The sequence below is a fragment of the Dermacentor albipictus genome, chromosome 1, assembly GCF_038994185.2.
Source record: "Dermacentor albipictus isolate Rhodes 1998 colony chromosome 1, USDA_Dalb.pri_finalv2, whole genome shotgun sequence".
Taxonomy (NCBI): Eukaryota; Metazoa; Arthropoda; class Arachnida; order Ixodida; family Ixodidae; genus Dermacentor; species Dermacentor albipictus.
The window spans coordinates 29,881,684-29,898,029 of NC_091821.1; the positions used below are offsets into that span (position 1 = coordinate 29,881,684).

The window sequence follows — 16,346 nt, forward strand, 5'->3', positions numbered from 1 at the left end:
CAACAAGTGAATGCAATATAAGCCCTCAGATTGAATTTGACGATATCCGCCCCCTCCACATATCTTTTACTAACGTCATTCCGCTATTTAAATGACCAATCACAAGATTACCTATCTCACCTGGAAACAAACAAGATGCTTCTGTGTCAGAAGAGAAGGCTGGCGCCGCGAGCCTTCTCTACGCCAGTGGTGTTTAGGTATTTTCTTTCCTTCTCTTTGCTGATCCTTTTCTATTCGTCTTTCGGATTATACGCCTGTTTTCATAGCGGAACTATTAGCGATTGTTCTAGCACTACGCAAGCTTCTCGCCAATGAATCTTGAGCTGTCGTAGCTACACATTCTTCATCGGTATGTTCACTTTCCACGGCAACAAATACAACTATCTTGAGTGTGTTCCAAAATTTAGTCCCTTAAGAAAAATTAGTCAAAGGGTACCAGGCCACCGCGGCTTATACTTAAACGGAATGGCAGATTTATTAGCCAGCATGTCTCTAAGTAGACCTTTAATTGATTCCTATATTATCGAACACAGCTCATGTCACTGCATCGAGATACAGGAAATGTTGCCTACAAAATGATTTAAATAAATTATCGCTTGCAACATCTCCAGACTTCCAACATCTCCGCTTTCGCTGGAACAAACAGAGGTGCGCTTTCGGAAATTAGAAGTTACATACACCAGATTACGCTGTTGAATACCACAACTGCATTTCTGTTTACACAGAGCTGGTCTGATGGTGTCCCCTCTATGCCATTATTGTAAGGAAACTGCATCAATAAACCACTTTTGTCCTGCCGACGATATTCAAACCAGAGAAAGACATTACTCTAAACTCCACTATGCAAGATTGAGTTAGGATTAAGTATTGCGGTATATTATGATTTAGGGCTTCGACACTAGCTAGGATACAGTCACAATGATGTTTGTTGCGCAGCGTTTAATTTTTAAGTGAAAGAAAAACCCTTGCCTTGGTAGTTTTTGTAGCTATACTATATTCTAGTTATTCCGGTATTTCTTCTTGTTCTTCCCGTTAATTTGCGTTTCTTCTCTTCCAATAAGAATTCCCTTAAGCGACTTCCTGCCACCGAATTCTTGGCCCATCTCACCGAGAGGGTACGCGCCACAAAAGAGGGACATCATCATCATCATCATCATCATCATCACCATCATCATCATCATCATCATCGACCAGTGTCAGTGGTGCGATGGCGGTAATAATATATGGCCGAGAAGCCATTCGTCAGGATTTTGGCGGTCCGCCTTATTTGTTGACGCAGCAGCCATTCGTTTTCGACGTGTCTGAAAAATAAATGCTAGGGAAGGCGCAAGATTGTCAAGGAAAGTAATGAAAAAACACGACAGAGGGAAAAAAAGAGGGTTCCAGAGTGAAAGGGGAAGAAGCGGGCCCGTTACTTTCTCGCACCTAAACTCGCGTGACAGCAATAAACAGTAAAAGCTGGAACTATTTTTCCGGCCGGATAGCGAAGCAGCGTTACGGCCCCGCTAAATTTAAGTGGTTTCCCAGACAACGAAAAAACCCAGGTGATTGGAATGAATCTTTACGGCCAAGGGCTGAATGCCCTTCGCCGAAAAATAAAACAAAAACAAATGCTGCTCATGTTCTGGCCCGCTAGATAAAATATTAAAAGGAACACAGAGCTCTCACAAATTTTTGCGAAACTTCTTTTGTTTTGTGCGTCTACGTGTGCGCGAGCTTGTTTCCCCAAAAAATGAATAAAACGTTCATCCGAGAGAGACGCAGTCGCCTGATCGTGCCTCGACTCCAAATAATCAAAATAATAGAAAGTCAGCTTCCTGAGTCGAGACACGACCGGCTTTTGTGTGCACAGAGCAACCGAATGATGCTGATTTCGAACAGACAGAGATAACCCCCTAGTTCAAATTGAATATATCTGACATTTTGTTTTCTATATATGCTCGTATTTTTTTCTCAGTTTTACATTTTAATAGGTAACAAATTTACCGAGGGGTGAATATTTATATGGTTCTGATCCAATGAACTCTGTTGAAAATGAAAGACAAAAGAAAATAAAAAAAAGAAATACCGGTTGCGGGTTACTCTCTGTAAAAGAAATAGGCTTAAATGCGATAGCACTGGAGAACAGAATGCAGCTATATAGAGTTTTGGTAACAGCTACTTGGGTAGGCTCTTACTGAAGCTCTTTTGCAAGTACTATTGACGCCTATGTTTCCGCATCCGTAAACGCGTGCTAAAACGAGTCAAGGGGCAATGTTGTTGCGACTTTATATTATCGGAGGTGTGTGTTCTGTGTCCACACTGAAAGTGAATGAGCTGAGCCCGCTTTAGCTCTTCGTGCAAAAGCCGGTCATCAATGACAGGGTTCCAAGCACGCTGTTGTGACTGCCGGTCGCAACTGGGAAGCGACCTGTGCCGCTGTTAGCCGACGAAAAGCTTTCAGCGTTCATTGCTATGTACTCGTGTCTACAATTACTGCAGCTCCTGTAACAAGAATGCTGGGGACGGCGCAACGCAAGACACAGGCCATTCTTTTTTTCCAGTGCACCTTTAAGGTGTACTCCGGCGCGTGTCGGTTTTCAATACCATACATGTTGCCTCCGTGTAGGTCGGTGCTCGCACGCACCCTGCTGGTACACACATGCACTGCTCAAAGGTCACTGGTGTTCCATCCTAATTGATAATAAGGAAGCTCAAGACTACCATGTTGCGAACTGATTAGCTGCATCGCCTCATGATTGCAGCCGGTCGCTGTTGTGTAGATCGGACACTGCTCTTCGTTTTACTAAAAATATAAAATAAAAGCGTGATGTCTTTTTTTTTCTTTTTTCTTACTCTTGGGGCGGCGAAAATTTGGGGGATGGCTTCCGTATGTGCTTGCTAATCGTATGCTATCACCGAAAATTTGTGAAGTGCAAGAAAACAGCCTACCGGAAAAAAGAGAAAGCAAGGATAACGAAACACAGGTACTTTAAGAAGACAGAAAGGAAAAAGCTTTCCGAAATAGTTTATGCATAGGCCGACGTTGCTTTTTTCGGCTAAAGATCGCTTGTGACACTATTATCCCTGTCACGTGGGCAAAGTGCACTTTGAGTAAAGTGCACTTCAACGTACTGAGTGTCATTTTGGCGGCGTGATGCTATACACGAGAAAGAAAAGTGTTCTTTCAGGGCGGTGGCGACAGCGCTCGGGAGTCCGAAAGCAAAGCATACATTTGTAAACAGCCCGAGAGCTAGAGTAGTCTTTAGCTGTTGTAACGTTAGCAATTACAAAAAATGCTATTAAATGTACTTCTGAACGCTTTCAATATTACTTTACTTACTTCTAACTAACGTGAAATCAATAACCAAAACCATCAGGCGTCACTTAGTCAAGCCCTTAAAGCTGTAGAAGTCTGGTCCACAAAAAGTAAAATGAAAATTAACGGATCTAAATCAGTCATGCTCAGAATCACAAACAAAATAAAGCAAGTTATTGAGTGTAATTATGAGATGAACTTAACAATTCTAACCGAAGCTGAAACGATAAAATACCTAGGTTTAACAATTTCGAAAGACTTAAGCTGTAAATCACACATAGACAGAATTTGTGGAGCTGCAGAAAAAAAATTATGGTTTCTTCGCCGAAAATTAAAGCTAGCAACCACACCCGTCAAAGTATACTTGCATATTTAACTTACATTAGACCGACGTTAGAGTATGCCAGTGTCATTTGGGATCCGTTTCAATCAGGATTAATAAACCGCATTGAGAAGATAGAGAGAAAATCTGCAAGGTTCATTCTTTCCCGGTATTATCGTACTGACTCTGTTTCCGAAATGCTTCGATTGCTTGATTTGCCTCCACTGGCTCAACGGCGGAAGTTGGCTAGACTTAAATTTTTTTTTTCTCTTATCAAAAGGCCACTTCAATATTGAAACCGCACCCTATCTTGCTCCCAGGCAGGCTAGAAACTTCAGGTCAAGCAATCATTGCATGTTCTCAATTCCAAAAGCATATCTGGACATGAACGCTTATTCATTTTTTCCGCAAACGATTAAAGAGTGGAACAGTTTGCCGGCGTCTGTTTTGCAGTCAAGTAGCATTAAAATCTTTGAGGAACGCGATAAAAATCTTTTATGAAATTGAATTTTAGTTGTGTCCTGCAAACACTGTCATACGATTCTATAAATACATACAATAGTCTACCTTTATGCTGTTTCCGATTTCAATGTCACAATGTTACAAACATGCATTTCTTAGCGAGAATATTGTATTTGTATTGGGTTATTTGTTTTGCATTGTATTTCCAACATGCATTGCTTCATGTGCTATTTACGTTTGTAAAGTGTTTACATTTTTTACGCTATGTGCAAATTTGCTGTACCCACGCTGTTACGGCCGGCCAACAGTGTTTGAAAATAATAAAAAAAAACTCATTTCTAACGAGGCTACACTCTTCGCCGCCGCGAAGTGTGTTCGGCGAACATGCTTCGTCACTAAGCATTCCCGTGTGGCAGCCTGCGAATGACATTAGCGGCGAAGTACACTGGCTCAAAGTGCGCTTAAGTTTACCCGTGGGACAGAGGTATTAGTGCATGAATCAGCACTCAGTGGTTGCCACAGCTATCAACAGCTGCAAAACTATAACTGGTTGTCCCAGCGGCGGCCGTCTAATATTTGCTGGCCAAGATCAATAGCAGTTCCACAGGTACAACAACAACAACAGTGAGAATAATAACAGTGGTACAGGCACAAGGCACAGGCACATGGAACATCAACAACACTGCATTAATCGCTGACAAACTCTTCATTAACTAGGTTGCACTAATAGAAATTTCAATGAATAACTTAAGAGTACTCTTGGAAATTGCAGATGTGAAGTCCAGTCTGCTTCAGACATGTGTGTCTGTTTGTAGGAATTATGAGGCCAGTGTTCCACTTATTAGTTTCCTCGAAAACGTTTTTTACACACTGCGGGACAAAACAACGTAGAACATCAGTGAATTTGTGGGGCGGAATATATTGGGCATTGGAGATCACCTTTGTCCCGCAGTGCGCATAAAATAAGCTGCTGCTGGTGATACGATGATGATCTTTCTGAGTTCTTTTTTATTCTTCTGGAGCAATGTTATTCGTTTATAGCACTGGCCATTTCGTATATATTGCAATGTTTGTCGCTTTTATTCAGTGCAGGAAGCAATATGACCTCCCTACAATAATGCCTTCTTGGCGCTGTAGGAAATACTAACTAACTAACTAACTAACTAACTAACTAACTAACTAACTAACTAACTAACTAACTAACTAACTAACTAACTAACTAACTAACTAACTAACTAACTAACTAACTAACTAACTAACTAACTAACTAACTAACTAACTAACTAACTAACTAACTAACTAACTAACTAACTAACTAACTAACTAACTAACTAACAAAAAATAAATAAATCTTGAAATATAGCCCGCCTACACAACTTTGTGTGGCGCGGCGAAAGCTACAGATCGCGTTGGCCTATAACGAAGAAGGTATAGGTGCGGGTGTGTCAGGGAAGAGAGGTGGCGACGGTTGAATTGGTTGGAGGCCACGGTTGGTGAGATGGAGCATAGTCACAGAATTTGTACTCAGTAGAAATTACTTGTCACTGAGAAGCTTCAATTACGCACATGAAACGTATTTGCTGAAATGATCAGCTCAAGATGAGTTTGTCAATTAGAGAGCTTATGGACGATTATCGCACAGTTTGCGATATCCGCCATAGCCACGACTCCACCTCGCCACGGCGGCTCAGTTAGTACAGCGCTTGTTCTGCTTAGTACGAGCCATCCGCGCACGAGCATCAGCAGGCACTATGGACGCGCCAGTGTGAATTAAGACCGGCCGCGCATTCTTACGCGCGGCAGAAGAGATGCACAAGGGCTCGGGCTTACCGTCTGCATTAAGCGCGCCTCAGAAAACCCCAGGTGGTCGAAATTAATTACTTTCCACCGTTCGGGAAAGAGCTTAGGACCTGGAAAATATTCCACCTTAACACGTTCTTAAAGAAACAAACTCTTGCTGCGATGCAGTTATTAATCTGAAGTTGCGTGCCGTTAAGCCTAAACAATAGGTGGTACCTGGCTGTCGAAATCACGCACGCGACACAACGTTTGTGTTTTGTTTATTCTTGTCCTCGGATGCTTTCAAAACTGTTTTCGTAGCTTTTCGCTCCGAGGCCCAGGCCGTCACTCTGTGTACTTCTTCTGGAAGAAAACTTCGGCATAAAATAAATAAATAAATGGATAGATAAATAAATAAATAAATAAATAAATAAATAAATAAATAAATAAATAAATAAATAAATAAGGCTGTATATAAGCAGCCGATGAAACTCGAAGCCTGCTTCACCTGCGATAAATGCACGCAATGCGGTCCGCGATTGCTTTAAGCTCATCACGTGAAATTATTTAATTTTCTTTTAATTTCTAAACTTTTGCAACTACACCGTAGTTAAAAAACTTCGGATAGCATCTGATACACACGCAGGGCGGGGAACAAAGCGCTCCCTCACGTATAAATAAAGAAATTTATATATATATATATATATATATATATATATATATATATATATATATATATATATATATATATATATATATATATATATATATATATATATATATATATATATATATATATATATATATATATATATATAGCGTAGGCGCACAAAGCGAGGCCGTACATCACGAGTCGTTAATCTTCTTTTCGCACTTTGTCTGGAACTCGGGACAGACGTGCAGCTCACCGGCCTAGAGACTTGAGCCTGCAACAGGGCACACACCTAATGCCGTTCGACAACGGCCGTTAGCCATCAGCGTTGCGCCATATTTCAGCGTAGGTGGAACAAAAATTGAAAGTACTCTGCAAGCGTGCGGGTGCCTTAGGGCGAACGCCCGCCTCTATCCTTACTCCGCTATCAATGTTCGATTAACGTCCCTGAGAGGGTCCGAGAGAAGATTACCGGGGAGAAACGTAACCCGCGCATTCTTCTCAAAAACTTAAGTGTACCGCCGTTGGAAGCGGGGGTGACTCTGATGGTCGTGAGTGCAGTACGGCAGAGATTTAGGGCCTATATCTGATCGCAGTACTTCATTAAACTTGACGGAAAAAAGAAAGAAAAGAGAACCTTCGTGAGCGCCGCAAGCTGCGAGGCGCGAAATGTTACCAAAACTTGTAGGTACGCTAAAAAAGCAGAAAAAGTACCATATACATCCCCCTGATCATGCCTGTCTATAGGCCTGCGAGGGAGTTCGGTACTTTCGTGACTTCCGTACTTGTAAACATTATGCACGTGGTCGTACATGCACAATCGCCAGGCTTTGCGAGCGGCACTATCACTTGGCGCAGTCTTCCACTTAGTTGTTTGTTTGGTGCCACCTTGGCTACGCGTATTCACACTCACGCGCAAAGTTCGATGGTGACGGCCTGGGCGTACTCGACGTCGTTGACCACGTACAGCCATTCGTGGTCGGCGCTGCGCGCGGTCTTGGGATAGATGGTCTTGCGCTTGGTCGGGCACACCCGCTGGTCAATGCTGTCCTCGTGGTTCAGCGGCTGCCGCGCCAGGATCTCCTTGTCACTCAGATCCACATTCAGGCTCTGCAGCACGTTCCGTATGATCTCCCTGCAATGGAGACAGGCGCCAGAATGAGGAAGGGCCTTCGGCGTAGCAGAGTCGTCCGCCACGCGGCTGCTCAGCGTTCGTGAGAAGGCAACGAGTCTGCGCAAGCGACTCAACTTTTTTTCCTTCTTGAGAGGGGGCGAGGGGTGTTGCCGTATGTGGGAATATTTCTTAGGCGGACTGTTCTGAGGATGTTTAAACAAAGCTACCTCTCCCTTCCTCCCTCCCCTTTACCTTCTTCATCGTGTCGCGCAAAAGACACGTTGTCCTGCAGCGGGATTATCAGAACTGACGTGTCAGCTAGCTACAGCACTCGTAACAGCACGTTAATTGATCGCAAAAGCACGGACAGTTGTACTTAGCGAAATAACCTTGCTTTCTGTGTAGATAAATGTTCTCTGTCTCTCCAGCTGCGAAAACTGAAACACTCCACTGTCCGTATTTGAAAGAAAGTAGATATACGCTATAACTTCTCGTAAAAGCGGATGCCAGGCAATCGTGGTGCGCGCGGACGCGGCCGGCCAATAGGAAACAGCACTTACAAGATAAAAGCTTTGTGAATTCGGCTCCCGAAGTGCAAGAACTTAACATACGTAAATAACGTTTTCTCCCGAAGTAAGTGTTCATGCACTCTTATTTAGGCGAGGTAAAACAGGGGGTAAAGACAAACGTTCGAACCGATTCTTTCATGACTACAGCGGCATAGCTATAGTGACTCTAATCATATAGTGCACATATGCGACTTAGCATATCGTTGCTACTATGGCACAAGAAAAAGCGCAAGAAAGTTCGCCGTTAGTAGGGGGTCGTCGGGGCGCACGGGGATTGGCGATGGCCGCCATGACCGCGCGCCTGCAGGGAGAATGAATGAGCGAAAGAACTGACTGCCCAGACGGTTAGCCGTCAGCAGCTAGCAATTGCCGCTGAAGCTAAACCTTCAAGCAGCCAAAGCGAGAAAATTCAGTAGTCGTGGTTCACAGGTTACAGTTGAACGCTCATACCCCCTTCTTCTGTCCGGAGAGCCATCTTCGTGGTACACTAGTCGTCCGGTCACGGTTAACACGAAAGGCAGACATATGGACCCGATGATGGATGCCAAAGACGCCTGAGAAGAGAGCTCTCTACCTCTTTTCCCGGCCACAAGAAATTTATTTTGCAAACTCTGCCTTCAGCGAAGGCATCTCTACCACCATAACCATAGTCCCTGAAGGATACGCAAAATCTAACGCCATCCATACGTATACCATCCGCTACAGCCGCAAGGACGCAAACCATAGCAGAACCCATAATGCTACAGCAGCACATGCACTGCCGACTCCATTACAATTCGCACCGATAGCCAAGGCGCCATGAGAGACTCCGAGAACGCAATACCGGCATAAATCAAGCATGATCTTACGTGCTACAAGCAGCCCATCCCCGTGTTCACGTCTTTTTTGAGTAGCCTCTCCGTGGACACCGATATATTGTAATAGGAAATTAAAAGCACCCACACCATGGATCGCGAAAATACGCGCCTCAGCGACGCTGAAACCAAGTGGGTAATGCGCCATCCATTGCAAGGCTCGACGAAAACACCTAAAGGAGCAGACTGCTTTCCCTGCTGAATTCTCTCACTTCCCACCGACACCACACGCCGCAAGGGCACAACTTTCGTCGCGAACAAATACAAACACATACCACGCATATACCACGTTCCCTTTATCCAAGGGGGATCTCGATTACCAGACCTTCAGGCCGTCTTCCGGTGGCGCGTCGCGACACGCGTAGATTATGAGTGGGACCGGCTAGCCGCCATACTTACGGTATCCTGCGTGACCAAGCAACGAAGCCGTCAAATTGGCCTCTAAATTTTCACATTCCGTACGGGGGTTGTGGTAATAAAATGTTTCGCTTACTCGCACGCGCACAAGGCGCGCGCGGTCCCCTGCCATGCGACACATTGTGCGCGACCTCGGCTCTGCTTTCAATCGCCGCTGGTGCAACTCGACTAGCTGAAAGCGGCGTCGTCTGCTCCGAATGTCCGCAGTACGCGAGCGATCAATAATCGTTGTTGGAGCCTCACCGGCATCAAGGTGGTCATCGATATCCGTGTCCCGAACGAAATTTAACGACGTAGTAAACGTTATGGTTACAGCGCGATTACATGCAAAGGCGTACACTTGAAAGGCACACTCTTGTAATATCACCAAACACGTTAACTTCCTTCAGCGCGCCCCCTGTACGGTAATTATGCTGCGGGCGTGAAACCTGATTGACAATGTGCACGTGGTGCAAAGTAGATATCACGCAAGAATGAAGCGAATAATTACGCTTTGAACGGCGGCCGAGGCACTGGACATGATCTTTCCACAACAATGAGCTGAAAAATCAAACAGAGCGTGTCGATCTGGCACAAGGGCTCCGACTTGGATGCCCGCGCAGTTTCTTGCAGCCATGGTTACGAATTCTCACGTAGTCATGGCTTACATATTGCTTCCATCCACTTCTTTTAAACATATACACTATACATTCTTGTAATCGCCTGTTTCAGTCCTCGTTGCACCTTTACTATGTTTGTTCCAGCAATGCTGCTTCGCATTGCTTTATTATTATTATTATTATTATTATTATTATTATTATTATTATTGTGTCGGTACAACGCATTGTATAGTGATCGCGTTTTCCTCCATCCCCGTTGTACGTACACAAACATGCCGCTGTTGTTTTAATGCGAATCATTCTTTCCCTCTTACCAGGCACTTCGCGGTGGGCAGATAAGTAGGTAAGTAGGTAAGTAGGTTTCCTCTCATCGTTCGGGGCTTCTTCAATTAAAAAAATAGCGTTCTTATGGTGGGATTGAACCAGCGTCCCCCAGAGCAGCAACCCGACGTTCCAGCAATTAAGTGACAGACGCATGCACGGTACCCGAGAATAACAACCTTACCACTTTTTTTTTTTCGTGTGCAAGCTAGCGCTTTGATATCGTCGACGCATGAGTCACGTCGTATCACAACAATGTGCTTACCTCTGCGAGATCGTGCGCCATTTGCCCCCCATAGTTTCCTTGTGAGCGCTTTCAGACGTTGTGACATTATACCGCATGAAGAACCGACTTAACGGAACAGCTTGTGGCGTTTCTTCACCCAAGTACAACAATTCAGTCGTCATACGATCGCCGTGCCGCTACCTTGCCGTTGTCGTCACACACGATCGCTCACCTTGCAAAGCTTGTTGCGCCTTCTGGTAACACTCTGCGGAACCCCAAATGACGTTAGATAGCAGTTATCAGCAAAATTCCTTGCATAACGCTGATTCCCACAGAGCGTCGGGTCTGTAAGTTCGTTTTATAAAATGAATTCTTTTCTCGCGCGATGCAATCGTACAGATAGAACGCTCGGCAAACTGACGACCTCGATCTTCACGCTTTCCTACATGCTTGAGGGTTTGCTAGGCTCAGCGCTATATGGTACTTCACGTTGCGAAAGAACACTAAACGCTTTATAGCTGCAGCCACTAATTGGTAGGTGGAAACAAGTTGCTGAAGAGAAAATAGCAGGTCTAATACCACGCTGTCTGCTCGAGTTCCGGCTGTATAGAAGCCGCGTAATGATCGCACTAGTTCTCTCGGCTGAACGCGTATGCGCAATCTTCGAGGTGCGTTGCAAAATATAGTATGCTGTACACTCTCGTACTCCGCAACACTAAGGCAGTGGTAAAGCGTTAGCTTCACACCAAACTCACCAAGGACTAAAGTCTCACCTACTACCAGTGCGCGTTAAGCAACTGCATCACACTTCGTTTTTTTTTTCATTTCTCGGGTGAAGATTAGCACCACATTTCAAACATATTACATTTACTTTCACGCTTAGCTTCTTCGAGTTGTAGATTTATTACGTATGCTTTCGCGTTGCTTCGGTTTTTATTTTTGTGCGCGTTTCATACAACACCATCACAAGCCTTCAATAAAAAGCAGAGAAAAGAGACAGTGTTTGAATGTGGTTCACACCAATGTCGACCACGTTGACACGGTCTCAACGTAATGCATTTCCACTGTCCCTTGTTTTTCATCCACAGTTAACAAATCAGATCACCCAGTGCATGTCGCGTGGATGGCTTATAGAGGGGAGAAGCAGGAGGAGGGGGAGGGGAGAGTTGACTGCGTATACGGAGTCCAACGCACATACGATACGAGTTGCTCCACGTGAACGACGTTTCTATTTCAGAGCAGCTGCGCGAGATTGGGCAGAAGAACAAGGCAAGAAAAAGGACGATGATGGGCACATGCAGATTAGACAATTAAGTGCACATGTACATCACTTAGAATATATATATATATATATATATATATATATATATATTCTAAGTGATGTACATGTGCACTTAATTGTCTAATCTGCTAATGTCTAATGTATGATGTCTAATGTCTAATGTATAATATATATATATATATATATATATATATATATATATATATATATATATATATATATATATATATATATATATATATATATATATGTGTGTGTGTGTGTGTGTGTGTGTGTGTGTGTGTGTGTGTGTGTGTGTGTGTGTGTGTACACTTCGCCACCAGTGGGAGCTGCAACAACCTCGTTTTCGGCTCCCACCATCGAAAAATTTGTCCTACATGCGTGTGTTATACAGGGACTGCCTTCCTTTGGACCACCGATCATGCGCTAGTATGCGAAGCTTTGCTGCTACGTCAGTTCTTGATAAGGGGATGAGTTCCTTCACGGCATCTTCGTGAGCCCTCTTAGTAACTTCATCGGCGTTTTCGTTGCCCATGATGCCGCAGTGGCCTGGGAGCTACTGAAAAGTGATTTCATATCCTTTCTCTGCTAGCTGGTGATATAAATGCGTTATCTCTAGCACAACTTGATCTTGTGGTCAACGACGTAGAGCGGATAGCAAACAAGGCAGGGCTGCCTACGAGTCGGTGAATATGCTCCATCTTCGAGGTAGGTCTTCATGGATCATGCGAAGTGCGCTGCGAAGTGCAGCAAGCTCCACAGCAGTCGACGTTGTCCGGTGAGATGTTTTAAACTGAGTGGTCACTGCTTTTCTGGAAAGATCACAGCTCCTGTAGATCCATCCACAGTTGTCGAGCCATCAGTGTATATCTGGAGATGGTCCTTGTATGCACCGTGCAGCACGATTTATGTGGAACACGCCAGCTTTCCGGCATACTCGACTACACCCCCTGGATCCATCCTCCCAACTATTCATTCCATCTGGACTATCCCGAATCGAGACAACTGTTCTCTGTCGACTATGGCTAGGAGTGCCTTTCACGAATGCATTTGCTTGTCGCATCGGAATGACTCACAGAGCTACCTGTGATAGTAGCGGCAGCCAGGAAACAATCAAATATATCCTCTGTCATTGTCCTCGCTATACAGCTCCCACAGGCAGTCACTCGTGACGGCGTTGGTACGCCTCAATGAGCGGCAGCTTTCTGAGAAGACGACCATGGTGTGCCAGCGCTACTGTGAAGGCGCTACTGAGGTTTCTCCGGTCAAGTGACCTGCTTACAGACCTTTGAATATAAGGGCGTGAGTTATAGGCAGATTTAAACCCTTATTCCCTTTTAAGGGTGTACATTTTTTTAGAGTGTAGAAGTGCTCGCTTTCTGCTAATTGTACCGGTTGCAAGACATGCAGGTTTGTTGGAAGACCGCACCCAGACAGACGTAACTACCTTGCATATGCAGTTTCTCGTTGCGAAACTTAGTGCCCACATTTTCATCCTACGGCGATCCTCGAAACTAAAGTCTTAAATACGCTCGAAGGAGGTGCATGCGGGCGGGCCAATACGGTTCAAGGGGATTTAATTTCTCAGCACAGAAGTTACTGCCCGCAGAGTGCTTTTGCCCTCTTACAGGTTCGCAGAGACGCGGGCCTTGTTTGTAAGAAAGCATAAATAAAATGAAGCAGAATCTCCATGGAAATTTAATTACGCAGTTGAGTAACCGCGAGAATCTTGCGACACGCTGAACAGGTAATCAAGGATTCGTGCCAACGAACTCCCCATTTCGTGGTCTGCGATAACTTATTTAGACGTGCAGACGAGCGACTTCGTGAGGGCACCTGTGTTCTATCAACCCCTCCCCTACATTTCTCCAATAGGAAAGACGGAGAAAAATTATGGATAATAGCGCAGGAACACCATGCATGCCACGAAATTCCACTGAACAAAAACAAACGTGCTTTGCTGAAGGATAAATAGCCAACCACAGACAATAAAATGTGAAACCAGAACAGCGCTTGGTCGTTGGTCACCAAGGATGAAAAATCTGCACATGACACTAAAAAGCTCCAGACTGTACTTGCGCATTACACCGTTGTTTAGCATAAGCTCACTGCCATGTATCTATCCGCTCAAAAATATTTGTCTCCCATGCAACGTTAACAGCTTTTGAGTTATGTCTGTGCTCCACATGTGACGTATACGAAAGTTAAGAGAATGCAACATATAGGAAGGCTCCCCTAAATATATTTTAAAGAATTATGATGTTTTCCTCTGTGTCGTTAGTGACGATCTGCTAGGGCTTCACTACTGGGGCGTTCAGCAAGTGTCGTTCACAACCATTCTTTGTGATTATTTCATTTAATTTGGACAGGTTGCCACGCGACGTACGAGGATATCGAAATGAAGGAGTGTTTTATCTTATGTAGAAACTATAGCAGCGACCTGCCACATATTCCTCCTAAAGAAGTCAAGATATTATTGCTAATAGCAACAGTAGTGGCATATAAGAAAGCAAATAATACTAAAGAGGGTAGTAAAGTTAGACTAAAATATTAATATTAAGTGAAGCGGTACTAGCAAATTACGCTTCTGCAGTACCAAACTGGACACTCGATCTTACCGCCACAGGAGGCCTAGTGTGTTAGAAGAAGGCGCAGAAACAATAGACGAGTGGTGACGCCGACCTGAATTTTCTGTACAAGCTCACCATGAGTGACATCATAGACCTCGAAAGTGTCTATTCAGGTCCAGTTAGTTGTTTATCGGTGAAAAAGGGCTACGTTGTAGTCCAAAGGAACCACAGAGCTTGCCGAAAAGGCCCAACTACGAACAAAAAATACTCTGAAAATTGTGACGTCACACACACGTACCGTACGCCACTAGGGTTTCAGTGCGATATTCAAAAACGGAAAGTTTGGCTCTTATTAGCATAAACTGGCTCACTGAGTTTCATGTTTCAGCACATTATTTGCCAGGTGTGCACCAAAGGCCTGTCGTACACTGGCTGTGCCCCGAGGACCAAGTGCGTTATCAAGTAATGAGGCTTTGGGTACGCTTTCCTGCACAGATACTACGTTTCAGCTTGTCTAAAAGATTTGGTGAGCGGAACAGACCACACCGAACGAATGTAGACAAGGAATCCACTACTTGCTGCGAAGGTTGCGTGCCGGCGACTGTATCCACACTGTTAAGAATGGCGAGCCGCTAAGCAAGATTGCCACCTTGCCACCCGATTACGACAAGGGGTGCAAGACGCGCACCTCTCCCTCTCCGTCGCTGCAGCTGGGAGGCGTTCAAAGAAGCGGCCTTTGCGTTGGAATCCGCCGCCTTCCTCCAGCCCCTTCGACATTGTGACGGAACTAGTTCGGTGCGTGAACAATGATTCCGGAGTTCCCCAACGCGGAGCTGATTTGACACGCATGGACAAGCTGCCGCGGGAACGACGTATTTTTGTGCTTCTCACGGTTCGGAGTGGCACGGAACAACGAGCGACCCTCGAGCGGCAACGATAGTTCCCGGAACGGCACCCGCCAACGCCGTCGTCGGGCATCAGAGCGCGGTTGCCTTTGTGTACGTAAACTGTTCTGCAGAGCAGCGGCGCGTTGGTGATGAGTAAACGAACAGTCGCCGCGTCGTAGGACCGGCGGATCGAGTGTATAAAAACTGTGGTTGTGCGAATGCTGAGGACACTTCGCTTGAGCAGTCAAGTTAGACTGAGTCACTTCTCTCATGCAGTCATGTTGGACTGTTACTCTTTTTCTCAAGCAATCATGTTAGACTGATTTAATTTCTGTAAATAAACCCTTTTTCCTCGTTCTCGATGAGAAGCAGTTCTTCACTTCATCAACGATCTCAGCATAAATAAGTTGGACGACGGCATGGGCCAGCTACCTTCGAATTCATGCCGTACTCCAATCTTGGCAAAGGACCACGGACGATGGGATTGAGCCCCCAATCCTGACAACTGGCTGACAGCGGTGAGATGGACTTTGCGACATGGTGCTGTATCTGCGGTGAGTGCTTGGTTTTTGCTTTGACTCTCTAGGCTTCATTTTGTGGTTGTTCTGTTTAGAACAGTAGGGAAGCTAGATTGTTGTGTGTTAGCTAGGTTGTGTTTTCCTAGCTAGATTTAGAGAGCAGAATCAAGGCAGTAAAGCAGCAGTCATGGAGTTAAGGACACTGCTGAGAGACGAGTTGTTGATTGTTGGTGAGGAACTGGGCCTAGATGTACGCAAGGAAATGCTCAAATCGGAATTATTGGAGCTAATTTCCAATCAGGCCAGTGAGCAAGATATTGAAATGGGATTGGAACTTCTCAAAAAGAGAGAGAAACGGGAAAGAGAAAGAGAAGAACGGGACAGAGAAAAACGAGAGAGAGAGGAACGGGATAGAGAGAGAGAGGAACGCGATAAAGATCGCGAGTTAAGAAAAATGCAACTTGACTTGAAAACAG

At 44.8% G+C, this 16,346-nt stretch overlaps 1 protein-coding gene across 1 annotated transcript in view; it reads right to left on the reverse strand.

Annotated features, from left to right (window-relative positions):
* LOC135906027 (neurotrophin 1-like) overlaps nt 1-16,346 on the reverse strand; it is a 143,730-nt gene that overhangs the window by 22,351 nt on the left and 105,033 nt on the right. The window contains exon 3 of the mRNA XM_065437169.2: nt 7,427-7,648. Coding sequence (XP_065293241.1) covers nt 7,427-7,648 — 222 coding nt within the window. The remainder of the gene's footprint in view (nt 1-7,426; nt 7,649-16,346) is intronic.